The following is a 27555-nucleotide window of genomic DNA, read 5'->3' as shown; positions in this document are numbered from 1 at the left end:
CGGCGCGGAAAATTGCGAGTGAAAAGAGAAACATTCAGCCATTTGACGATTGAATCGATATTGTTTTTTTTTCATTTCGCGCCAAAAGTTGTTGGTTGATGGTGTGTGAATGAATGGATGATGCACGGGGCAGTCTTGATTGAAAATCGAACTGTATTCCAATCGTTTTTTTTTTGTTTGGAATCATCCAGTTAAGTGAGTGTTTTTGCTCATCAAATACCCACCGAGGGTAATTCGCGATTGGGAATGAGTGTTTCAGTTGAAGTTATGCAATCTGGTTTGTTTGAATTTTCACTAATGAACTGCTCGCCTCGATGGCCGATGACGGAAGAGGCAGCTCCGTTGTGTTGCAATAATGGTGAGAGCTAAATGGAAATTAAAAAGCATTTCCAATGAGCGGAACTGATATGGAGTTGGATAATGTTGTATCGCTTTGAATATTTGATGTGAAGCATGCTTTGAAGGGAATGTCCCGGAGAATCTTATCAGAAGATATAATTATTTGGAAACTCCAGTCATAATGGAAATACTTATAATGAGGACCTTCCTTAGCCGAGTGGTCAGAGTCCGCGGCTACAAAGCAAAGCCATGCTGAAAGTGTCTGGGTTCGATTTCCGATCGGTCCAGAATCTTTTCGTAATGGAAATTCCCTCGACTTCGATATATGATATACGGATGCGAAAATGGCAACTTTGGCAAACTGTGGAAGTACTCATTGAACACTAAGCTGAGAAGAGGCTCTGTCCCAGTGAGGACGTGATACCATGGAGAAGAAGAAGAACAAGGAGGAAGCATGAATTCCTGCTTTTAGTAATAAGCAAAAATTATCCAACAAAGTATTTTAAAGTTCCTGTCAAATAATCATACTGCCAAGTCACTTTGCAACAGATAAAGTAACTTATAAAACATGACACCCAACTATTGAAGCAATTCCGATGTATGGCACATTTTGCGTAAATATTTACCCAGCAGAAAGTTATCCAGACCGGTGGTAGGTATCGCTATAGTCACGACAACAACCCATCGATAACGCGATATCCCGATAACGCTTCGCTGATAATACAAACAGATTCCCATTTATATCAATCGTACACACAGTGGAAGTTTAATCTCATGTGCACGTTTCCGTCGCCGAACAAAGCTTCCACAACCTCGACCGCCATCTATTCGGTTAAAAACTTGCCATGCCAGCTCATAAAGATAATAATGTCAAACTTTGTCCACCTAATTGCTTTTGTTGTACGATCTACACAACAAATACAGTATTGAACAATAAGTTTGCATTTTTTTTTTGAATTGCCATACAGAATTATCAATTTTTGATGATCTCAGTTATTTATAGATTGATTTGAAAGAAATTTTGGGAATGAAATCCAATCAAGAGATTTAAAGTATTAAAGATTTGACTTAAGTGAAATTATTGATGCGAAATTATAAAAGATTTATTTGAAAATGTGAAAGCGCTACAGAAAACTACTTTCAGAATACTTTCTTTCTTCATCTTGTCTAAGTCTACAATTTCGCTGAAGACGCTTTAAAGCTATGTCTGAAGAACTGTGAAAATTTCATTGAAAGAGGTTTATAAACAACTCAGATCCAAATCGCTAAAATTGCTCATTTTGTATAAAAAAAAACAAAAAAATAGGTTGTGAATGCATTGTCTAATACTGTGCAACCACCGTAGTCACTAATCGACCTGCCCGGAGAACACCAAACAAGATAAGGTTCACAACTTTTCCCATATCAGTGCAGAACACACCACCCCCTTCCTTATCGCTCGCTCGCTACCACAAAAGGCACTTCAGCGGGAGTCACTCCCCACCCTCCCGTAAATGGCGCATTTCCGGCAATGAAATTCAAATTCCGACGCGACAGACAGTGAGAGTAGAAGAGCAAGGCATCTGTCAACCACATGATCATCTCGTTAATTTCGCAACATATGCATCAGACACATTCCTCTCGTCGCTTTTGATCGTCGTCAGTGTCGGTGTTGGTCATCGCGAAATCTCGAACGAGTATTCAAACAGACTTATGTCTGAAAAGTAAACAAACTTCTAAGAATCATAAAAGTAGATTTGAATACCTTGTACCTTTTAATTCTGCCCTAATTGCTTATCTTTGACAGATACGCGTATTTCGTCTACCACTTGTAGCCTTATTCAGTGTCAGTTACTCGAAGAAGGCTGGAGAAAGCTTCAAGAGGTAGTTAAAGATAAGCAAATTGGGCGGAATTGAAGGGTACAAGGTACTAGAATCTACTTTCTTGCTTCTCTATTGAGATTCTGCTCAGAGGGTACGAAGGCATTAGAAAAAAGAAATTTCTAAGCTTACCGCAGACAAAATTCTACACATTTCACTCTGAAAATGCCCCTCTTAAAATTTTCCATTTCAGGATTTTTAAAACGACGTAAGTAAGGCATTCAACTTTAGAAACCTAATCACTGTTTACATTTCTCCGTTGGATTCAAACACAAAACAAAACACTACTTGCGTCGTTCTTACGCTCGTACAAAAACGTCGTAAGTAATTGAACATAACGGCGTATCATTTTGTCATCAATTGCTGTAAGAAAATAATAGAAAATAGAGAATCCGAATGTTTGAACGCGAGTAGATTGTACGAAAAGATTAAGCTACGTACACTTTTATCAAAACTTAGAAAGTTACTAACGTCGATTTGAAAATGTACTCGAGAAACGTTCTAAACGGTGACTCTTCCGATGACGTCGACTGCGTCCTCGCAAACACGTTAGGTCGCACCGTTGCCAAGATTAATTTGTATCATCAAAAGCGTGAGCTCGGGATGCCACCATCATATGAAGCATATTGGAGTGAAGTCGTCCGTCACGCTACATGTTTGGTGCAGACTAACTATTACGGTCATTACGTCAGATGGTGAGTTGGCGAATTCCCCACAGTTTGCGGCATAAATCGTCTGTGCAATATAGGTCAAGCGGGGACAGACTTAGCCATGGCAGTGGGCGAAGGTACCGCCTTAATTAATGGTTCTAGCTAATTCAGGGACGTGTCTTCCTATGGAAGATGTTCAAGTAGAATACGGAAGATATTTGGAAGACATTTTAGAATTGATAGAGACGTTTGGAAAACATTTTCCAAATTGTTTTACTTATACATGTTTTTTTTCAATTTCTAGGTTTATTTACAATAACTCTTCCTGCAGTGGTTATCTAGCAATCCCTCCGCGGATTCCACCAGAAAAAAATTCATGGATTTTTTTCAAATATTCATCTCGCAGTTCATTCAAGGATTCCTATGAAGCTTCTTCCAGGAATTTGTAGAGAAATTTGTCTAGTAATGCTTCTTAGGATTACTCAGAGATTACATAAACGAATCATAAAGTGATGCCTACGAAAAATTATCCTGAAATCAACTAAATGATTCAGATTTTTTCTAGCAATTCATCAACGAGATCCTACGCAGACTCTTACATGAATGAATTTCTCCTGGGATTCCTAGAAAGGTGCTTCTGAAATTTTCCCAGGTATTTCCTCAGCATTATTTCATGTTGAAATGTGTTTAAAGTATTCTCAGGAGATTTCTCCAAAAACTCAAAAATCTCGGATTCTTTCAAAAATTCGTTTGAGCATGTTTCAAAGAATACCTGCAGGAATTACCTTCACAGCTTTCTACGGGATTCTTTCAGATTCGTCCGAGAATATTCTTGGTGTTTCTTTTAGATTTTTTTCTTCTTTTAAGATAATTTAAAAAAATCCTTCAAAAAAAAAAAGTTTAGGAATGCTTCTGGAAATGCTTGAAGTTATAGCTGGAGGAATTTTCAAAGGATTTCTTGGAATAATTAGTAATTTAATCATTTAATCCTTACAGGAATTTCGAGAAAAATTTCTCTAAAGAACATGGAAAAAATACCGGAATATTCCGATAAATTTCCCAAGGAATACAAGGACAAGTTTTTTGAGGAATTCTAGGAGAGAACCCTAGAGTAATCACATTGAAAAAATTAAAAGAATCAACCAATATTTCAGGTATTAACAATGCTCATTCTAAATGCATAATTTTTTTAAGATTTTTTTCTACCATACATTTGAATTAAAAAGTAATACTGTTGCATTTAGTATGCCCTTTTCAACATCTAATCCAATTTCTCTCGCCGTTTCCCTACGGTACCAATCCATCTAGTATTCATTGCTTTTTCCTCCATGCTCCCACTTACTTCGAGCAAAATAGACCGATATGCCGATAAACAAGTTAAATATCCCCAAGTTTCTGTCTCGGAACTGGACAGCAAAACAATCATAAAACTGAAAATCAATCTAAAAAAAGATTCTTCGAAAACTTCCATTGAATCTTTCAGGGACAATTTAAGAGATTCTCCAAAAACTTCCTTTGGAATAATTTCAATAATTTCAGTTGAAACACTTTTTAGAGCTTTTGAAAATGTTCTACAATAAATTGAAAGGACATTCTTCTAAACCATTTCCATAATTTATATTCCAATGGATTTCTATGAGCCTTTCTGAATAATGTTGAAAAACAAAATTACTGTTCATAACTTTGGTAATTGCTCTAGAGATTATTCAAAAAATTCTTTCGAAGAATCTGTCCTAAGACCTGCCAGGTACAACGCCCACACTTAATCTCAAGAGTATTGTAGGAATACTGTCAAGGATTTTTCAGGAATCACTTCAATGAATCGTCCATGAATCCATCGCAAAACTTTTTTCCATTTTTGTTGATAGATGACCATCAGTAATTTCTCACAGAGAACAATTTAATGAATTGTTATATTTTTTTCAGAAATTCTTTTAGATTTTTTTTCAGAAATTCTTCCAAAAACGTTCACTACATTTTTTCCAAAACATACACGTTACACGTCTCATCAAAACTGTTTCCGAGGATTTCCGAAGCATTATTTTCCCAGACACTTTGAAATATGAACTCACCTAGGGCAGAAAACGACTGTTATAATGCTTCACCTAATCTTCCTATGTCGACACGAATCCATATGTTTTGTAAAGTATCAAAAATTAATAAAAATATTAGAAAGATTAATTATTCTTCCAAGAGCATCTGTGAACAAAAAAATCTTGAAATCGATGCTTGATTTACAAACAAAAATCAATTTTCAAAAGTTCTTCGATAAATTCTATTAAAATCACCTACAATGCTAATTCTAGAAATAATTGAATGATTAATCTTAAGATTCTTAAAAGAAAAAATAAAACAAAAAATCCTAAAATTTCAATTAAGGTTTTAAGATAATTCTCTAACAAGATTTCTTACAACTGCGGTTCCCCAAAATTAACATAGTTCCATAAAAAGCAAAAATTATTTTGTCAATTATAGAATGCGGCTCCGTAATGCCTAAAAGCGCTTGAGCCTGTTATTGTTTAAGCAAAAAAAAAGTGTTGATCAAGCAAAAAAAGGTTTATTACAGAAATTGCTATCATGAAGAAATATTCCAAACAATATCTATCAACGTTTACATCCTATGAGGATTCCCAGAAGTAATACCTAATGGGAGCTCCTTTTCCTATATATTTTTGAATGGAATGAAAAAGGGGTTCCTGGATTACTTTTTGGAGGAACTCATGGAAAACTTCTTTGAGAAACACCTGAGAAATTCCTGAAACGTTTAGATGATTTTTTGAAAACAGTATTCTAGAGAGACTGAAGGATTTTCTAGAATAGAATGACATTCAAACATTATCCCTCTAGAACACTGTTTCCTGCATGAATTCTTACTGAAATGCCTGCCTGAAAGAATTTGTGGAGGATTTTTCGAAGAATTTAACGCCTTTTTCAAGGATTCTAGAATTATAAACATGGACATAAACATCAATTCGTGAAGGAATTTTACAAATCGTACAGAACCAATAGAGAAGAGCGAACACATACAACCAAACTCGATAGCCTGCTTGCATACAATACTTATTGAATAGTAAATTAACCTTTGCGTCCCTGGCGTATTTTTCATAACTAAATTTTCAGGATCTTTAGGCTCTAATTGCCACAATTTTCAGCCGATTGCAATGAAATTTTGATACAATACCACAACACCATTCCAATTTCATGACCTGTACTGGGAAACGGTTGGTTCCAGGACGCAAAGGTTAAGAACAAAACGACAGTTAGACAAGTATATTTACGATTAAAAAAACTAAACTAGAATCAGTTTTTGCAATTAATGTTCCTGTCCCAGTAATCATAATAATTTAGAATATTTGGATCAAACATAATTGATTCATATTTTCTGTAATGTTTGTAGGAAGTTTGTTTGAATTATTATACGTGTTATGACCGTAGCTCGACCGTCAGAGCCCCCTGACGAAAAAGCTATTGTTTTTTGTAACATTTGTAGAATTCTTTGACCAATTGATATTTATGTTCCTTAGTGTTTATAATTTTTATAATATAATTTTCAGCTATTTGTCCAGAAATTTTCTTTGAAATCACTCTAATTCGTCTTGAAATTCTTTGCAGAGCCTTCGAAAAAAGAAAATCATCTAGCGATGATTCAAAAAACTTCTTCATGCTATCCGTTCCAAACTCATCCACAAAACCCTCTAGAATTGAACAAACGTTCAAGGAATCTTGTCAAAAGATTTTCCAGGAATCAAACTCCAAAAAATCATAAAAAAAATCCATCCCAAAACTCATCCCATTTTGTGTTGTTCCATGACTTTCAGTAATTTCTTACAATATTTTTTTTTAAATTACTAAAATTAAACCTCCTGAAATTCTGCCATGAACTTCTTCCAGAATTCTGAATGAATTATACACGGATAAAAATCTGATCCCCACACCATGATTTACAAATCATGAAATTCATAAATTGGTTAGGTCATGATATCAGGATCACAAATCATGGTTCCTGGAGTCATAATCATGATTCCTCATAAGCGTAACATCCAGTGTGAAAACACTAAGCGGCGCACTTTGCCTCATCACATTCGTATCGATCACTCACATTTCAAGATGACGAAGCGGTTGAGTGGTAGAGTACGTGACTCACAATAGGAAGGTTCTTGGATCTAATCTCGATGTATGCTATTTTTACATTTTTTTATTTTTCTCGATCATAAACGGATGCGCGGCTTAGCATTTTTGGAATTTGAATCATGATTCCGAGCAATCAGCTACAAAAACCTAACGCGTGTGTTGCGTTACGGCAATCTGACTCATGATATCATGAGTCCAAATCATGGTGTATTTTCATAAGACGAAAACACGCTGGAATCATGATATCATGAGTCATAATCTTGTTTTTGGATTCTGATTTCTACCCGTGTAATTATGGATACTTTCAAAATACGTCCAGGGATACCACTGCGAAGACCTTCATGAGTTCTTGAAGTAATTTCTACTACAATTCTTTCAGAACATACCTTAATATAAATAACTCCACGAAAACTTTTTTCCAAAAATATTCCAAGCGAAGCTTTCAGAGGACAGAGACAGAAAACTAGCCTTCGGGAGCAAATCTTGAATTCGTCGCGAAATTTACCAAGAAATTCCACCATACCATACCAAATCTTCAACGATTTCTGCTGGCATAAATTTTACAAATGTTTCGAATATTCGTCAAGAAATTCCATTGAAAACACCTTCAGCTTTGGGAACACGAATGCTCCTTCTTGGAATAGCTTCCGGGATTGCTCATCTGATCTATTTTTTTTTCGTTTCAGTAATTTCTAACAATATTTCCTAGTAAATTATTCCTACTAAACCTTCTGAATTTCAGCCATGAACTTCGCCCAAAATTCTGAATGGATTATGATCATGGATTCTTTCAAAACCCGTCTAACGATACCACTGAGAACACCTTCATGAAATCTTAAAAAAATTTCTACTACATTTTTTCAGAACATATCTTAGCGTCAATAACTCCGCAAAAAAATTTTTCCGAGAATTCCCAAAGCATTTATTTTCAGAACATGAAGTCACCTAGGGCAGAAAACTAGCTTAACCAAATCATTCAAGAGTTTCGTTGAGAACAAATCCACCACGTTTCGAAAGGAATTTGTAAAAATTCCTAAATAAAATTTAATCCCCGCAAGAACTCTTGAAGAAATATCTGAAGCAGAGCCGTAGCGTGGCCGCATGGCGCCTCGGAAAACCTCCCTTTGGGCGCTCTTAAGTCAATTTTGTTTTCATAATACAAGTTTGTATGTGATTAAAGTTTTCGTAAACCATTCCAAATAACCATGCAGCTCAAGCTGTAAATTATGCATATAAACGGTGTACAAAAAGCTAACATTACTGTATAACTACAGTTGGAGTATTTAGAGTGGGAAAAGTCTCAACAATTGTCGGGTTAATGTAACAATAACATCAATATGGCTCTAGAGGGGTCCTTTCCCACTTTAAATAAAGTTAAATTGTAGTTATACAGTTAATTGCATATAGCCTTAAGTATAAATTACAGCTCCAAAAGCATGGTTACTTGGGATACCAGTCAATTGCCATTAAAGATTCTCTTCAAACTACTAAGGCGACTAGTGCATGAAACTAAGCATAAAATTAAAGACATTCTTCTTGAAATCGATGACCATTTATTCTATCTTTTTAATCTCTTAAATACAATGTGCTCATTATATTTTCGTCAGTTTCTAAAAAAATGCAGAAGCTTCTAGAAACTTTATAATTGTTTTGCTTAGCAACTCCTACAGAAAACATGTTTAGTTGATTTGCCAAAAGTTTCCAATAAAAGAAAACAAATTCGTCAAATCCTTTGAATAAAGGTTAATAAAAAATAAAGCAGCCTTTTTCCTTTTTATTTTCAGTGCAATCAGAGAAAACTGTTAGAAAATTTGTGGTTCGTCAGTAAGAAGTTTGGTTCCTAAATAGTAACATGGAAATTCCCTTCAAATTTTTAAGCTTTGCTTACCCAATAACCTTTTTTCAGTGATACTCATGTGAGTAATTTACCATAAAAAGATTGTAACTGTTCTAGAACCCGCAACACTTCCTTTCTTGAAGTTGGATACCAGTAATGATATTGTAAGGGGATCTAAAACAGGTTAGTGCTAAATCAAACTCACTAAATCAAACATTTTAGAAAAAAAAACTATTGTCGATGAAGAACATGCTCACACTAAAGAAAAAACAAATCATTCATTAACTCATGTTTGCTCTTCACAGGCATGAAATTCTCTAAAAATGTTGCTCAGGATTTTGTGAGATTTTTTTTCAAAATTTAGATTTTCCTAATAATCTTCCCAGCTGTAAAGAAATCCACCCGAAACTCACTTTGTATCATGTGAAAGAGCCTGTTATGGTTTTATGGGATAATTATGTATCGTATTCTGAGAACCCAGTGAAAGATTTTGTGAGAATTCGACCAGTGATTCAACAAGATTGATTTTGAAAAAAATAATGTTACGTAATAACTTTCACGCTCAATACAGTTTTTGTTCTGTGTAGCGTTTTCAAAAAGTCCTTATAATCCTTATCGAATTTATTTGAGTATTTCCTTATTTATTCTGAATATTAAACCATATTAAATCTTCAGAAGCGATTCAGCAATTGTTTAATTTTAACGTCAAGGAATTTCTTTTAGAATTGTTACTTAAGAGGTGCTTTTATGGTATCAATATCTTTCAAAACTTATCAAATGCGTTAAGCCCTTGGCAGGTGCCAACCTTGCCAACCGCACGCTACGGGACTGCTAAAGCATTTTCTTAGAGGAATTTTTGAGCGAATTCTTGAAGGAATACATCTAATAACTCATTGAGGAATCCCAAATTTATTTAAAATGCATGAATAATTGCTGTACAATGCGACCAGAGAGATTCTCCTATCTGGTTCATAAAGTTTCAAATATCTAGTTAATATTCAGCTTTTTCCCAACATCTCCAACTTTTTTTGAAGTTCATTTTCTTCCAATCTCAATCTTTTTCCAAATTTGCTTCCCAAAAAATCCATGTATTGAAAACATCGGCTATACTCCTGAATCTAAACGCTTACAGCCTTCATTCGAAATGCATAGTTTCCTTCGGAACTTCCTGCTTCGATTTTTTTTTTCTGAAATCACCAGTTCATACCGGAATCTTAAACTCACCAATAAGGTCAAAATCAATGTATTCTGTGACAGTATTAACTAAAGAGAGCCTGAGTTTCTAAATTGACCGTAGATTTGGACTTTATTTAGATATTACTGAGTGAAGTTGCTCTGATAGGGAAGATTCAAATATGACGTCCATCGTTTTTCGGGATTTTTAGAACGCCCCTCCCCCTATGCCACGCTTTTCCCAATACCTTATATGTACACGTACTATCACACTCCCCCAAATGATGTACGTCATATATGAATGATCCCATATAGGAAGACAGTTTCCGTACATTCGGAAGACCTTGAAATAAATCACCTGGCTGCCATCACGTCAGGCAGACAGTAAGCGATTCTCCCCAGTTCGCGATATAGATCGTCTATGCAATCTAGGTCAACCGGGATACATTTAGCCATGACAGTGGTCGAAGGACCGTCTAAATTAATGGTTCTAGCTAATTCAGGGACATACTGGCGGCTGGGATGATCAACGTCAACCGACACCGAACTGAACCCCAGAAATTACGGTAACCGGTATGACAGGGGATGCAGTAATTACCTGATTTACGCTTCTCGCGTTCCACAATCACAGTTTTCGGCCGCTTGATTCGCAGCGAACGGCGTCTAATCGATCGCAGGAATGCTTCCGGCATGCGAGAAAACTTGGCCGCCTCCGGTGGGGCTTTCCGTTCCGGGAGAAAGAAATTCTTCACTGCTAACATCGTCATCTCTGACGATTGTTCAAGTTCTTCGGTGGATAAGTCACTCGGCGCTGCTTCAGATCTTCCACGTCTCTCAGGAATTTTTACTTTGGTTTATTCTTGGAACTTCACCGTTTACGGAGCACGTAGGTAGATACGGTAGATACCTCGACTAGAAGATGTTCCTCTACCCAACAAATTCTCCACTCGTTATCTAAATTACACACTTTATTTACACACAGACCGAGATAACACGGAAGCACCGCGGCTGAACTCCATGCCGTACGGCTCTTCAACACACGCACTCATCATCTATCCATTCAGCATCTCGGCTCTTTGGTATATCGGAAACTCTTCTTCCCCCAACAGGAAACCACTAGAAAGCACTCACGTACACTCGCTTCTTTTGCGTCTCAGGTTTCACACGGTTCTAGATTATCCTGGCCATGGTACATCAAAATTCTCACGTCTGCCCCACTTTCGTTAATCAAAATTCCATTATCCTAGCCGAAAACTTCCTCAAAATTCCAATCCGCATCGGTATTCCACCAGAACCAGCCTTCTCCGGGACTTTAGTTCACTGATAGATTCCGCACTCCTCCGACGCAAATCGCGTACCGCGCGCGAACTTGCACCTTACAAAATTCTGCACAACGTCCCCCGAAATGGAGAAACCGTATCGTACCGAGTCCGACTGATAGCGCACCGTATTGCACACTGAACAAGGTATCGGCAGCAGAACCACCCCAAAGCTGCTGCACTGCACGCGTCCACGTTCGGCGAACCGAACGGCACCCGACCGAAGAAGCGTGTGAAGCGGATTCGAGCACAATCCACCGAGTCGAGCAGTTGCCGATCGGACCCCGAACGCAAACTCGTGGCTGTGTGCGTTATTTCCCCTCCTTCGTAGTTCGTTCGCTTTGATTCGGCTCCGGCAAAGCTTTGACCTCTTCGTGTGCCACCCACACACATATGGAACCACAATCGCAGAACGGGTTTTTGACTCACATCCCGTGCCCGTACTGTTCTACGTCATCACAACAAACACTTCTCATATGGTGGAATCCTGAGACGAGACTCGCGAAGAGGAAAAAAAGCAACGTCATATGCAGCCCAGATTTCGCTGTCAGATGCAGCCAGTTGATTTTGTGGGCGAATATGTGGAGAGTATTGGAATCATTCATAAAAAAATGATTCAGCGAAATATTCCATTTGATTTGCGCTGACGAAACTAAATCGAAACAAGCAAAACATTTGTTATTGCAATGTTTACTGCGTTTGCGGATATGAAATTTAACTTGAAAAGGTTTTCTGTACTTGGAACGATGCAATCGCAATTCATCTTTGCCATTGAGTTCATGTAAAAGCTTGAACATCTTGCTCACAAATGTGTGTAAACACAGAATCGAAGAAGAAAATCTTAGCAACCGTAGAAAAAGAAGACCGACTTCGCGAGTCTCGTCTCAGGTGGAATCGACCGCCAGGCCAGCCGACGGATGCTGTAATAGTGCACACAGATCGAACCCATCCGGAGAGAGGTCAAAGTGAAAGAAACTGGTTCCTCGTCTTGGCGGGGCTCGTTGAAATCGGACCGACCGACCGACCGGGGGATACCTCCGAGAGGGCAATGCAGGCGTTTTATCGTTTATTGATTGTGTGGCATTCGCCGCTCTTTTCTCCGCGCAGTGCGTCCCAATGGAACAGCGATGCAATTGAATTAGGGTCATTCCAGGCGGAGGCGTTTACAAAAAATGAACCTCACTGATATCGACTAAATATTAATTTGTATTGTCTATTCTCTTGAAATATGCAAAACGCCTGATTTTTACTCAATTATGATTATATCCTTCCCTATTTTAATGCAAGTCTCTAGTTTTCATCGAAGGTCTCTTCTTAACCAAAATGGTCGCTTGTCACTATTTTCCTCTTTCTCCCGCAGTGAATTATGGTGCATATTTCTAAAGGCTCCAGAGAATAGCTACACTCTTATGCAATTATTCTTCAAGAATTTCACAGCTAAAATATGTTGTAAATTTCAGTTTATTTTCATGCACATATTTGGAGCATCAAAATGAACTGAAATGACAACGATTTATCTCTTATTTTTCAATCGCACTTTGAATTTACACAATCATGTAATATTCAAACATATTTAATTTTAAATAAAACATAATATTTTAACAATAGATGAATTTTGTTTATTTTTACTATATTCTTCTGTTTAAAATACATTGGAATTTAATTATTTTTATTTGTGAATTATTTTCAGATTCCCCGAAGAAAAGCTAAAGGATAGTCAGTGATATATCCATACTCCTTCTAATATAAATATTGCAGGAGAACCTCCAGGTATCTCTCCACAAACTCTTTTAAGAATCTGCCCAGCAATTTGTCTAGATTTTTTTTCCAGGATATCCACAGTGATTAACTCTGAAAATTTGCCCAGGATTTCCCCATCAGATTTTCCACTAATTCTGCCACATTTGTTTTCAAAAATTACTCTAGCAGACTTTCCAAAGAAGTCAACAGTTCTTGCAAAAACAATTTCCAAAGGTTAAATTCATTCAAGAGTTATTGAAGAAGAAATTCGTCAAGGTATTTTCCTGGAGACCCTACAAGAATTAGTCAAGGAGTTTCTGCATCGATTTTTCCAGTTCATATGTCAATCATTCTTAATATGAATCCTCACGATGTCATCAAAGGTTTGTCTCTGGAATGTGTAAAAAAAGTCATCCAGGCATTTTTCAAGCAGCATTTTTATTAAGAGCTCTTCCAAGAATTCCTCCATCAATTTCTTTGAGATTTTTCACAAGGAATTTCTCCAACAATTCATCCACGAATTACTCTACAATTCTTCCAAACAAATAACGACTAATTTAAAATTCCATTGTTCTTTTCAAAATTTCATTTCAGGTTTCATACCTGCAAACAAAACAGCAATTATTAAAGTCTTTCATACACAAATTTCTTCAGAGATTCAATTCGTTATTTTTAATGATTTTTTTTTCTGAAAATTCTACAGGATACCAGGAATTTGATTAACTATTTTTCAAATTCAATAATCTTAGCAATTTATCTAGAAAAAAAATACCAAGACCCTCAGGAGTTATTGAGTTTTTCAAAGATCCTAGTAAGACTTAATTAGGATTGTGTACAGCTATTGAATTTGTGCTATTGAATTTGTTTTAGAAATACCTATCGCATTTTCAGGAATTTCTCCAAAAATTTTTAAGAGAAATATCCTTGACACTTCCCTGGAGACATTCCTGGATAAATGCTTTGAACTTTGCAACACTTTAAACTTCCTTGGAAAATGTCTTCAAAAAAATCTGGAGGATATCCTGGACTGAAGACAATTTCTGGTAGAAATCTTAAAGAAATTCTTAACGAGAACTTTGGATAATTCCCAATTCCTATGAAATATTGGACAAAATCCTTGCAAAAATGATGAATGAACTTTTGGGAGACTTATAATTTCCCTAATAAATTTGAAAAATATACTTTGAAGGAATTACTGAACAATTTATGTGATTCAACATATTTTGAACGAATTTCAAGGAGGAATCCCTTAAAAAGCCGGTAAAGAATTAGTAAATGACTTTCCTTTGGAATATATATGAAAACTTCGGGAAAAATACCTAATCAGTATCGAACGATTTGTTTTTAGAAATAATCTTGAATAAAACACGTACAATAATACTTTTAGTAAGTAGTGACCTTACTAAAAGTATTATTGCCTAGAGTTACTCTTATCTTCAGATTCTGTTTGAATTGCTCCAATCTTATTATATCTTCGAAACTAGAGAAAAATTACCCTCAGAATTTTTGAGGAGTCCAAATTTTTTTAACGCTGTAAGTATTACCAAATATATTTATTTTCACATGCTGAGTACCGTAAATTCGAGTTAAATTGATCCGTAGAATGAAATTGCTCACCGTTCTACATGATTTTAGTTCATAGTTAATCAACGTAGTTAAGACACTATTGTAAAATTCTCGCGTTCAGTATCATAAGGACGTAACAGCAATGATCAATTTCTCTTCATAGATTTTATATTTAGCTAATGGCTTGATCGGTCGACTGTTATCTTTGATTCAATAGAAATTACTTATCGTCCTTTGTCATGCTGCATCATAAAATGTTATGAAATTCGTTTGAATTCCGTGTACTAATCCAAAGAGAAAATCGGCGATGAGAAAACGATCAGTGCAGATACGCCTGTATAATACTAAACGAGAGAAGTGTGTATTGCGAACATTGTACGCCAAGGATTTTTTTTTCTGAAGGGGGTAGGGAGGTCTAGCAAAGTTTTTTTTAGAATTAATATCGGTCGCCAAATTCACGATTTTCACGAATTTCGAAGTTGAATAGATTTTTGTTGTGATATTTGTAAATTTCAATTTTTATTACAGAAAATGATCAATCTTTGTCTAATCCAGTAAAAATCCTTCTAGAATTCCAAGAAACTTATAAGGTATTCACTGGCTTTTAAGAGATTCCTTTGATAATTCCCACGGATATTTTTTCATAAATTATTTCTGAACTTTTTCAGTGTCTCCTTTATTAATTTTCACTGAGTTCCTCCTAGGATGGCCACGGAAAATCATTCCCGGAATTAGTATTTATTATTCAACAGATTTTTTCTGAAGTTTCTTTAGGCTTTCTGATATCACCAGAAAATTTCTCGGAAAATCTCTATCAAATTGCTCTAGAAATTCTTTCACACATTTCTTCAGGAATTCCTCTCATATAAATACAATTGTTTGTTTAAAACTTCATCCAGTTGTTCATTGAAAATTTGTTTACGATTTTCTGGAATTACTGATGATTTATTCAAGAAATAGAACAAATAATTCTAGGAGTATTACCAACATTGTTTCTTGATCACCAAGCAAAGAACTAATTCCAGAAAATTTTCCAAAATCATCAACAGTTTTTCCAGAAGTTTACCTTCAACAAATCTTTCAGAAAATCTTTCGGAAATGCATGAATGATTGCTTAAAAAATTCACAGCAAAAAGTATGATCATCTGATGTTGATCCCGGATTCCTTCTCTCGAAAATAATATTTTAAAAGTCTTAGAAAATGCCTACCAAAGAAAATCAAAATGGGAAATCAAACAATACTTTACATTTTTTAGCGGAATACCTTCAACTGTTCTTTCAAAAACTCTTCCGCGAAAACACTCGAAAACTTCCCGAGCGATTTTCTAAGGACTTTCTCTAGAGAATTATATAATCGTTTCTTCTGAGATGTTATCCTACGAATTTTCCGAAAATATCACCAGAAATTCGTTCATTTTTCAGATATTTTTTTATTTGAACAACAACACTAGCAATTTTAGGGGATTTAAAAAATATCTACGAATTTACTAAAGGATTTTCAATTTATTCTTGAGAACTTCTAAAACTTTTTGACGATTTTTTGGCGATGTACCCCACAGAAAAGCTTAAGTGAGTTTTGTAGGGTTTACTTTTTAAACAGATCGAGTTTTAACTGAAGGTATTAGTATCTAACATCTTAGAAAATGTTTTATTTAATTTTTGGATTATTTTTAATCATTTTGGTAGAACTGCAGAAGTTTTACGAGAAGATTTTGGCGGACATTTTGAAGAACGTTGTCAAAGATGTCTTGTTGTAAAATTAGTAATGTAAGATTTTACTAATCTTAAATCTTGAAAGAAATGTTTACATTGCCTTCAAAATTTGTTTAGGAATTTCTGATGGACTTTCAGAACTCAGGAATCATACGTATAAAAACCTACCATTTTTCCCCAAACTTATTGAATTTAATTTCTTCAACGAATATAAACGTTGAAGTTTTGCTTTTTGAAGAATGGAAAGATTTTTGTATGAAGTTCCTCAAGAAAACGTTATGGGAAGGAAGAACAACAAACTGTTGAAGCAGGTAGAAACAACAGATGGATAACAAACGATAGATTATTATTAATACGAAAGATAAATTATTATGATTATTTTGTTTTCAGATGGGAATGATTACAGGATATTTGAAACCTCTCTAATAAATAAAAAATCAAATTCTCAACAAGTTCCAGCATAATCTTGTTTAGAAATAATCCTTGAAATTTTGCAGAATTCTTTTTTTGACTATTGGATTCCCCAGAAGTCTTCTAGAAGGCCTATAAGAATGCCGCTTTAGAATTGCATATGGATTCTGCAAGAAATTTTTACAATGTTTTTTTTATGAATATCTCAATAAATACTTTACACCTTCCCAGTTAGTGTGCTAATTTTTTCTCCACAGATTCAAGGGCAAAAACCCGGGTGTTTCAAGTAGAATTAAAAAAAAAAACATTGAAGAATTTCTGACGCAATTTGTGATGTATAGTGGGGAACCGGAATCTATACAGGCTCAAAATCCATATACTTCATACAATTAGTAGGCGTTTTATATGAAGAGGGCGGATTCAGATTGATTTCTTAGGTGTACAGATTTCGATCCCACACGGCACCTATTTTGAAAATATTTCTGAAGGAGTTTTAATGAACTTCTCAAAATGATACGTCAAGAGTAAGTGGAATACTATCGATAATTTCAATATTTATTTAACAAAATTAACCGTAGTGAGACGCCATTGAAAACAGAAGACTATCTCAAGTCAGATCAGACACTAATACAGATAACAAAACGCAGCCTCTGTAAGCACACAACACAAACAATGTTTGACAAAATTTTATTATATACAGTATTGGACAAAACATTTGCAACTTTTTCGATTTTCCATACAAAATGACCAACTTTGGTAAGCTATATCTCAGTTATTTATAGACCGATTTGAATGAAATTTTGACAGAACATCAGACATAACTTGAATTTTAACATATATTATTGAGTAATTTTTCCAATCACAAGTTCAAAAGCAGTAACGGTTTGACTAAAGTCAATTTTTTGACGATTTTTTATAAATGACATAACTTAACATATTGAAGGAATAGCTTCATGGTATCTTCAGCAAAGTTGTAGATTTTAACGAGGTGAACAAGTTTGCTGAAGACAGTTTTTGTGTAGGGCTATCAGATTTTGAGATAAATAGTTTTGAAATTTTCGTCGAAAATTAAATTTTATAAACCCGTGATTAGAAAAATCACTCAAAAATATATGTTTAAATTCAAGTTATATCTGATGTTCTGTGAAAATTTCATTCAAATCGAACAATAAATAACTGATATCTAGCTTACCAAAGTTGCTTATTTTGTATGGAAAATCGAAAAAGTTGCAAATGTTTTGTCCAATACTGTACATTATTCTCTCTTATTATAAAAATCCTTGAAGAAGGCGAAATATACGCCGAAACGTCGGAAAGTTGAAGCAAAACTCGTTTTAGCTGCTCAAAGACTGGTAGAGCCGATAAAACCCAGAAATAAATAAGCCATCACAGTCAATAGCAACCACAAAATCTTCTCAAAAGAATTTGTAATTTTTTTTAGGAAAACTATTTGTAGGAATTCACAGAGGAATATTTAGTACCATTATCAACGAAATACCTCAGTATAAGATTTAAGGTATTTTAGACTGTTTAATAACAAATTACACAATCTATACACAATTATATATCTGTAAAAACTTTTTATATCTTCACTGATATTATTATGTGATTCCAAAACAGCTTTTAATACATTAACTTTGATTCGAGCCATGGTTTTTTATTCTAAATTAAATATTTTATGGGGTATACCAGCATTTGGCTGAAAACCTCTTAATTATGGACAAAACAAAAAACAACATGTAATTTTATACAGAAAACTCGAACTTTTTTACTAGCACTAGCACTTGATATTGTTTAGGATTGGCAAAACATTTCAGTAAATGAAAGATGAAACATCTCGGAATCTAAAGATGACTACCACAATGGCCGATTTGTGTTCTAGGCGTTTTCAAATTCACCAGACTGAACAAATAGTGAGCAAACGAACCTAATTATTTTTAATTTAAGCTTTCTGCGAAGAGCTAGAATAAAAATTGTATTGTTTTTTAATGCATGACTTGTGCCGTCAAAGTTGGTAGGTTATTGGTTTTGGATTCCAAGCTTACTGACCATGCCGACACAAGTGCCACTTAAGTTTTCAGCATATTTTCAATATTCGACAACAAATAACGAATGGTTTAGAAAATGTCCATGCTGGTATTTAGATGAGGGTTAGAACAAACAATTTATAGATATCAAATCATAATATTTTATTGGTCGAATGACGTTTGGTCGAAAGTACATTTGGTCAAATGGACATTTCGTCAAATGGACATTTAGTCGAAAAGCATATTATCAAGGATGGAAAAAATCGTCTCTAGCGACAAACAACACGGTATTCGAACGGTCTAAGAGGGCCATCACTCTTGCAGCAGCATGATTTGAAAACCTCACCACGCGCGCATCGTACCGACATAAGGAGCATCCGATGCAATGTTTGTCGTGGGACAAAGAGTTTATCGGATGTTGTTACAAGTAGCGATCAACTTGAATCATGACTAATTCACGCTATTATTTTTCGTTAAAACCATGCCCGAATGATTTTAGAATCACAAACAATATATTCGAAGGGAAATCAACAGATAACAATGGAACAATCCTCAGAATGATAAAACTATGGCTCGCGAACATTTAATCGCTAGCCCACACGCAGAACGATGCATTAATCGCGGAGCGTAGTTTGTTGTGATATCTTAACGACAAAAGGTTAATCGTTGTTGCTATGATCGCACGATAAAGAACAACCGCGATGCATCATTTGTTTTGTCATGATCACTAGATTTCCATCCTTGCATATATATTGCATATATCGGGGTTCTGCTAAACCGCACCAAGTACCAAAATCATTATTTTAGGATATTTCACTTTAAAGTTCACTCACCTACGAGTAGATCGCGAATGACTCTTTTCAAAATTTTATCGCTCAGTAATGACTAACAGGTTCCAATAAGTAAGTCCAGATAGAATATTCAAGAAAATTATCATACATCATACATTCATGTAATTAGAATTAATTTCAAATTAAAATGCACTTAGTTCACTCTGGCTGAACAAAAATGGAAGAAAATGGTTTTCAGTTCGGTATGGCTGAATGTGTTTCATGATTTCCAGCAATACAAGAAAAAAAAATGAAGACATATGGTTTGTATCATCACCAAGCATAAACAACAATGATGTAGTTAAAAAATGTGATGATCGAAGAAAATCATGAATTTGTTCTGCCAGAGCGCACCAAGTTATTTGCATTAAGAGAGCCTTGACTGAACAAGTTCACGATTCTTTACGTGACATGGTTACCAGGAATGGCACGAAATCCATTATTGGCCATGGATGTCATGAAATTCTCATTGTTTATAAAACTGCTTCTGATCTATAGTTCAAAAATAGTCACAAAAGCTAAAATTTGATTAATTTTTATGACTGTCTGTTAGGGGTAACGTAAAAAAATATTAGTCGGGGTTCGAACTCGTGTCCTCTGAGTGGTGATTAGGCGTGCTACCTCTCGGTCCCACTGTTGAATTGAGAGCTAACAACAAGAAACAACTTATGCGCACTCTGATCAATGAGGTTTGATGGTGAAAACCTCATTTTCTGAACAGCTAAATCGCACCATGTGCTACCTAATTATTCAAACAACATCAAATTAAAATGTCTTGTTATTTCATTACGGCTCCTGCATGGATCCATCAACATATTATATAAAAAGCAAAGGCTAACGTTTAGCGCATGTTGATACCTTTTCTTCATACAAAAACACGATTTTCATATAAATGGTACATGGTGCGGTGTGGCTGAACAAAATTTGAATGAAAATACATCAGCACCACCGAAACAATAGCTTATTTTACATAGCCGTTCACTTACATTACATGCTAAAATTTGATGGTGTTGGTCCAGTATGTTGTCCGGAATGGCCAGTTTGCAATGTTTTAGGAAGAATTTGAAAAAATGCCGTTTCGAATCAGAACACTAAATTACCTCCAATGTCAAGGTTAGGTTTATGGTTCGCTCTGGTTGGCTACAATTTCAGTTTCGCATATCCTGCCAGAGAAAAATTTTGAATTTACACAACGAATGATGATTTAAATTACTCGATATTTGTAATGTGGAAAGGTTAAGCTAATCTGAATCCTCTTGTGTAAATAACTCATTTTTGGAAAAATTGGCGCTTGGTGCGGTTTGGCAGAACCCTGACCATTTGGTCCAACCGGCATTTCGTGGAAAGGATAGTGGTCGAATCTACCGTGATGAATCAAAATCCGGACGGTACCAATACCCGGACACTCTGGTAATATTCATTAATTAAAGCTAGATTTAAATGCTAATATGTTTGGATTTTATTCCAATATTTTACTTTCATCATTGTAGATCATTGTACTATAATTTTAAATCTAGTTCCCACAGCCAAATAATTGACAAAAATAATAACAAAATAGTAGTTTCTTTTGAATGTCATTTCGTCGCGATTCATGCAAATTCAAGTTCAAAAATCTGTTGACGCGCAAGCCAAAGCACGAACAACGATTTGTTCCAGAAAAAGTGTGTGAGACTTTTTTTATCCAGTGTTTTGAACATTATTGTTTATATGAAGCTGTTTTGAATGTTCGCTAAAACAAATGTTGAAGATTATGGTGCAAATATGTATTTTATGGTGTGTTGAGAGACTGTCCGGGATTTCGAGTCAGTGGTTTTATATCCGGACATCATTTAAAAAGCCAGAATTTTACTAGTGAAAGTGATTTTTATGGGAACATTGGAGAAGAATTGTAAAACATACATATGAAAAGTAGTGTGCGAGATAACAGAATACGATTAAATGTGCGATAAACCGTGTAAATCGTTAGTGGTTGACACTCAAGCCGCATGCACTTCAGTTCAAACTGCATGCGCTCCAGTTCTGGTTTCCAAAACATTAATATTACTTACATGTAACAATATAAGGAATTTTTTTTAATCGATTGTGTCAAGGAGTGATATTTCAATAAGTTGGACATGATTCTCATATGCAATATCCAAATATATCAAGTTTTAACACAGATGTCCGGATTTCGATACAGCAGTGTCCGGATTTAAAAACACCTTTTGTATCCGGTGTCCGGATTTAAAGACAAGGTAAGCATCAATATTTTTATAATTTTCTGGTAAAAATCATTTTTAATATCGGATATTTCATCACTTTTATGAAGATTTGGTTTGTAAGAATGTGTTGATCAATAATATTTCAAGAATATTCCAACAAAACATACTTACATAAGAGTTTGAACATGTGTGTCGTCTTAAGCGTCCGGGTATTGATTCATCACGGTAAATGCATAGTAAGAAAACAAAGGATTACGTTTAGTCTTACTATCGTCGAGAGTAGTATTTTGTCGCTAATATAAGAGTATGATTGAATAATTGAAAAATAAATTGGAAATTAATATATTTGGCAACACTGCATAAAAAAACTCCTCTAACTCTTGACTTCCGCACTACCATAGATAACTTAGAGAAAACTAATTAATACGAAATAGTGTATAATAGTTTCGAAGATATAAATTAAAGAAGGTAGGCAAAATTATGGGTTTTTATCAAATTTGCAATCACGGGGGAGGGGTCCGATAGGCATGTACTTTATGCATGTTTCAAATAAAACATTTTATCAGGTCCTTGCCGAAATCGGTGATATTCGACACGAGCTGTGGACAATCGACGTGGAATGACCCGTTAGGAAGTCGATGTTTTTTCCTTCCTTCTTTTTTCGATGAAGATTCGTTGGTTCAAGTAGGTAAACAGGAATGCCCACGCAGCCCGAGGAGATAACTCTACGCTGCTTTCCCAGGGTCGCTTTTACTGGACTGTTGTGATGCAGCTGAAGAGTTCCCATGATGCAGGGCCCCAGCCACACTTTGATGGAGCTTTCGTTATTCGAGTGGTTCAACAACGGCATATGTGGGTGGTTGCAGTGGCTCCAGCTGTCTGCGGAGGATGGCCGAATAATGACACTAGCTGGGCAGACGAACTTGGTCTCGGTCCACGTCCCGATATGGTAATTGGATTTTGATGTTCCCATCCCGAAGGGGAAAGAAAAGTGCCCGCAAGTTGACACTTTTTTGAGAGTCCGGTGCGCACCGCTCTCTGGAAGAGCTTATGGGGTGGGGCAATTATCTTGACAAATGGGTTGAGAATCATTATCTCCGCGGTGGAGGTGTGATGATGGTCTGAGATAAGGTAAGATAGAACGTAGGAAAAAGTAGAAAACTCTTATAGATGCACACCTCTTGAATAGTTTAACACGTATAGAAGTTATCTGATTAGAGCAGTTCAAAAGAGTTTAAAAATATTGAAAATGTTTTAAAATTCAATCTCTCATATCTTTTTCGTAATCCTTATCATAAAAAAGTTTTCTGTGGTGATTTGAAGGTGGTCCACAGACGATGAAAGTTTATATGAAAACTACTATGGACAAATTTTGAAAAATGTTTCAAACCCGTTAGTACTAGAATGTAAGTACAAACTTATCATCCCATCGTCACAAATCATACTTCAAATCATAATAAAGAAATAGGATGAAGAGAGCAATTAAATCCAACGGATGGGAAAAGAGCTATTCATGACATGAGTTTGTTTGAATTTATTTTTGCTTCATTTGGGATTACAGCCCGGCAAACATCTATAAAAATTCCAAACAAAATTAGCTTAAAAGGGACTTGTTTCTTCTGCAACAATTTCATTTAGGTTTGAAGAATGAGTTTTCACTATGTGAAGTTAGTTTTGTACTTACATTACAGTACTAACGTCTTTGAAATATAATTCAAAATGTTTCCATAGTAATTTTCATATAAACCTACATTGTCTTTGGGCCACCTTTAAATCATCACCGAAAAAGCTGAGAATTTCACACAACACTATTTTTATGGTAACATCCTTAGGATGGTAAGGAAGATATGGGAGATTGGATTTTCAAACTTCTACGAAGTTACAAAAAAATCATCCTTCGAGCCGGATTTGAACCAGCGACCTATGGATTACTATATTTAGTCAATACTGTCTTTCTACAGTCCACCGCTCTACCAACTGAGCTATCGAAGGTTACGATGCAATGTGATCAATAAGTTATTTTGAATGCAGGAAAGGCAATTATTTCTTTTGAGATTTATCAACACCAAATTTTCCTAACGCGGAATTAATACCTAATTCAACTGAAATACAAAAAATAAAATTGCCTACAACACTACATAAACCGTTCTACCACTATTATTGGGCATACCACTGGTCAGAAAAGTTGTCTGAAACGTAAAATAAAAAAAAAAACGAAAATACTAAAAACAATATTATTTAAAAAAAAGACTCGTAACATTTATTAGTAACAATTGTTATTAAGTTTGCGAACAACGCATTACAAAAGCAAATCCAAAACGTTCATAGAATCTTCCAATCAATATCCAATTCGAAACAGACGAAATGCTCAACGCCAATTAATCCGATGTCAACACGTTTAAACATTCTCCAGACAATTAAGTCACATCAATTGACACGGCTCTCCACAGCAGAATTTCTCAACACTCAATAACCGCAGCGGACGCAGCTCAAATTAAAATTCACCACGATCAGCGCCGAGAAACCGTAAAGCATCGTAAATCCCAATTGCCCAAACAACGGTCCTATTGCAAAGCAACAGTGCCAAATGCAACAAGCCCCAAACGCGTTCGAAACTAAAACAAACTTTTTTGTTGTCGTCAATCGTGGTGTTTTGTTGGACAAAACGCGTCTTTTTGTGCGGTGTTTTATGGTGCTGTTTGCTCTAGCACCTTGATGCTACTAACTTACTAAACGTTGGTGTGTTTAACCCTCTAATACCCAAATTTTTGTTTTCGATCTAAATATCATTTTTCGTTATCTAAAATCATTCTAAACACGGTTTGGGCAATGATTTATTTTTCTTCGCAAATTTATGAATTTTGGTTTTTGATTTTTATTATATTTATTTTTGAACATCCCTATCCTTTTAAATTTTTTCTTGAAGCCTCTTCTGGATACTGATTTTTGACAATAATAAAAAATTGAGTTTTTACTATACTTTTGAAAATATGATTATTTTAATTTTTTTCTGGAACATTTTTTATTTTCCGGGAAAACAGATTTGAAATCATTTCAATACCATCAGGCTCTTCTTCTGTGATAGGTTGATCGTAGAAAAATATAAAAAGTACGATTTTTTATAATACACGTTAAATGAATCCCAGGTATTTGTAGGTTATATAAGAATACAATTTTTCAAACAATTTTTAATAATACAAATAAGTTTCAAAAATCATAAAAAACTTTTCTTATATGCGTGTTATGAGTTAAGGTTTAAGCCAAAAATAAAATCATTTTAATTTCCGAGCTATGATAAAATACACAAAATTCCAAAGTGTACCCCGTCTAAAGGCGGGGTTGGGTATTAGAGGGTTAAGTTTTTTTTTTACTTTTCTGTCTTTCTCGTGCGAATGCTTTCGAAAGGCTATCATATCACTTTTTGGAAGAATTTTTGACAGAATTTGTGACGAAAACAATAAATTTCGATTGGTTTGTTTCGACATTTGTTCCACTGTTTCAACATTGGATATTCTATGTAACTCATTGGTACTATACCATGGAGGGAGCTACAGAATAATTTTCAAAATGTTATTTTGAATCCTCTGCACAGCTTTCTTCCTGGTATTACAACTGCTAGTCCATATTGGTACAGCATACAACATGGCTGGCCTGAAAATTTGTTTGAATATCGAAAGCTTGTTCTTAAGACAAAGTTTTGATTTTCTATTAATAAGGGAATAGAGACATTTACATATTACATTTGGCTTGAATGCCCTCAATGTGATTTTTGAAAGTTAAATTCTTATCTCATCGTGACAACATGTCTACTTGAAGGTTTCAAATAAAGGACTTTTGGTTTATGTGGGAATATTATTAGTTGATTTTTTTTTTATTTGTGACATTTTACACCAATAATATTATTAGTTGAGTTTTGGAAGCATTAGGAGAAATCATCTATTTTTGCAAGTATGAAGAGAAAATATCCAAACTTTTTTTTGCAATCGACTACAGATGACACGCAGGCATCGTACTTTGGCGGAGAGGCCTGTGTCATCTGCAAACAAGGATTGTTGACATCCCTGAGGTAACTCAGGTAAGTCAGATGTGAAAATATTGTATAATATTGGTCCCAAAATGCTGCCTTGGGGAACACCAGCTCTTACAGGAAGTCTTTCAGATCTGGAGTTCTGATAATTAACCTGAAGTGTACGATTTGACAGATAACTTTGAATTATTCTAACAATGTATGTTGGAAAATTAAAGTTTTTTTTAATTTTACGATCAAACCTTCATGCCAAACACTGTCGAATACTTTTTTTATGTCTAGTTGACCAGTAGAATAGCCTTCAGATTTGTTGGAACGGATCAAATTTGTTACACGTAAGAGTTGATGAGTGGTCGAATGTCCATGGCAGAATCCGAACTGTTCATTGGCAAAAATTGGATTTTCGTTGATGTGGGCTATCATTATGTTCAAAATGACCTTTTCAAAAAGTTTACTGATGGAGGAAAGCAAACTGATTGGACGATAGCTAGAAGCTTCTGCAGGATTTTTGTCTGGTTTTAAAATTGGAACAACCTTAGCATTTCTCCATTTGTCAGGAAAATATGCTAATTGAAAACATTTGTTAAAAATATCAACTAAGAATGATAAGCTACTTTCTGGAAGTTTCTTGATGAGGATGTAGAAAATTCCAGCGCCAGGAGCTTTCATATTTTTGATTTTTTTTATAATAGTTCTCACTTCTTCCAAATCAGTCACCCAGGAATTTTCGAAAACGTTCTCTTGATTGAGAATATTTTCGAAATCCTGAGTAACTTGATTGGACTAGTAAGTCCTAAATTAAAATTATGCGCGCTTTCAAACTGCATAGCAAGTTTTTGAGCTTTTTCGAAATTTATTAGTAATATTTTATTAGTTTAATTTCAAAGTTTTCTTAATTGTGAAAAACGTTCTTTGATTTTTTTATGCAAATCTTGCCATATAATTTTCATAGCAGGATCACGAGTGCGTTGAAATTGCCTTCTCCTCACGTTTTTAAGAAGAATCAAGAGTTTAATATCATCGTCTATAATCACGGATTCAAATTTTGGAATTGCAATGCTCCTGGCTTCAACAATGGAATTTGTTAAAGTTTCAAGAGCATTGTCTATATCAAGTTTTGTTTGGAAAGAAATGTTAACATCGAGTTTAATGTCAATATATGTTTCATATATATTCCAGTTGCCTAGAAAATAATTGAAAGTGGAGCTGATAGGATTGAGAATCGCTTCATGGAATATTTGAAATGTAACAAGGACATGATCAGAATCAAAATCAGCATGAGTAACTAATCGGCTACCAAGATGACTAGAGTCGGTTAGGACCAAATAAATCGTAGATGGGTTTCTAGAAGAGGAAAAACATGTAGGGCTATCAAGGTATTGAATTGAGAAATATCCTGAAGAGCTATCATCATAAATTCTGCCGTTGGAATTACTTTGAGAATTATTCCATGAGTGATGGTTGGCATTAAAGTAACCAATAACAAATTGTTTGACTTATTGCGAGTCAATTTTCGCAAGTCTGTTTGGAGTAAATTAACTTGCTGTCCTGAGCTTCTAAAAAGGCAAGTAGGCAGCTATGAAAGTATATTTACCAAGCTGCGTTTCAACAGGAACACCTAAAGTTTCAAAAACTTTAGTTTCAAATGCCGAAAACAGTTGATGTTTTATACGCCTTTGAATGATGGTTGCAAATCCCCCACATGCCCCATCAAGTCGATCATTACGATAA

The 27555-nt window shown here is 35.0% G+C and overlaps 1 protein-coding gene and 1 non-coding gene across 3 annotated transcripts in view; both read right to left on the bottom strand.

Annotated features, from left to right (window-relative positions):
• The window catches only part of LOC5575569 (centaurin-gamma-1A), a 649196-nt gene that overhangs the window by 152032 nt on the left and 469609 nt on the right, over positions 1 to 27555 (bottom strand). The window contains exon 1 of one of the 2 annotated variants that reach the window (XM_021847785.1): positions 10589 to 11464. The exons of the other annotated variant lie outside the window; for it this stretch is intronic. Coding sequence (XP_021703477.1) covers positions 10589 to 10757 — 169 coding nt within the window. The 5' untranslated portion in view covers positions 10758 to 11464. Of the gene's footprint in view, positions 1 to 10588; positions 11465 to 27555 lie in introns of those variants that run through there. 2 annotated transcript variants of the gene reach the window in all.
• On the bottom strand, positions 23691 to 23789 carry Trnay-gua. Its single transcript has 2 exons — positions 23753 to 23789; positions 23691 to 23726 (listed from the first exon to the last, which is right to left on the bottom strand). It is a non-coding gene; the product is annotated as a tRNA-Tyr (tRNA).

This window comes from Aedes aegypti, chromosome 2 (genome assembly GCF_002204515.2).
Source record: "Aedes aegypti strain LVP_AGWG chromosome 2, AaegL5.0 Primary Assembly, whole genome shotgun sequence".
NCBI lineage: Eukaryota > Metazoa > Arthropoda > Insecta > Diptera > Culicidae > Aedes > Aedes aegypti.
This window is presented reverse-complemented; position numbering and strand designations above follow the sequence as displayed.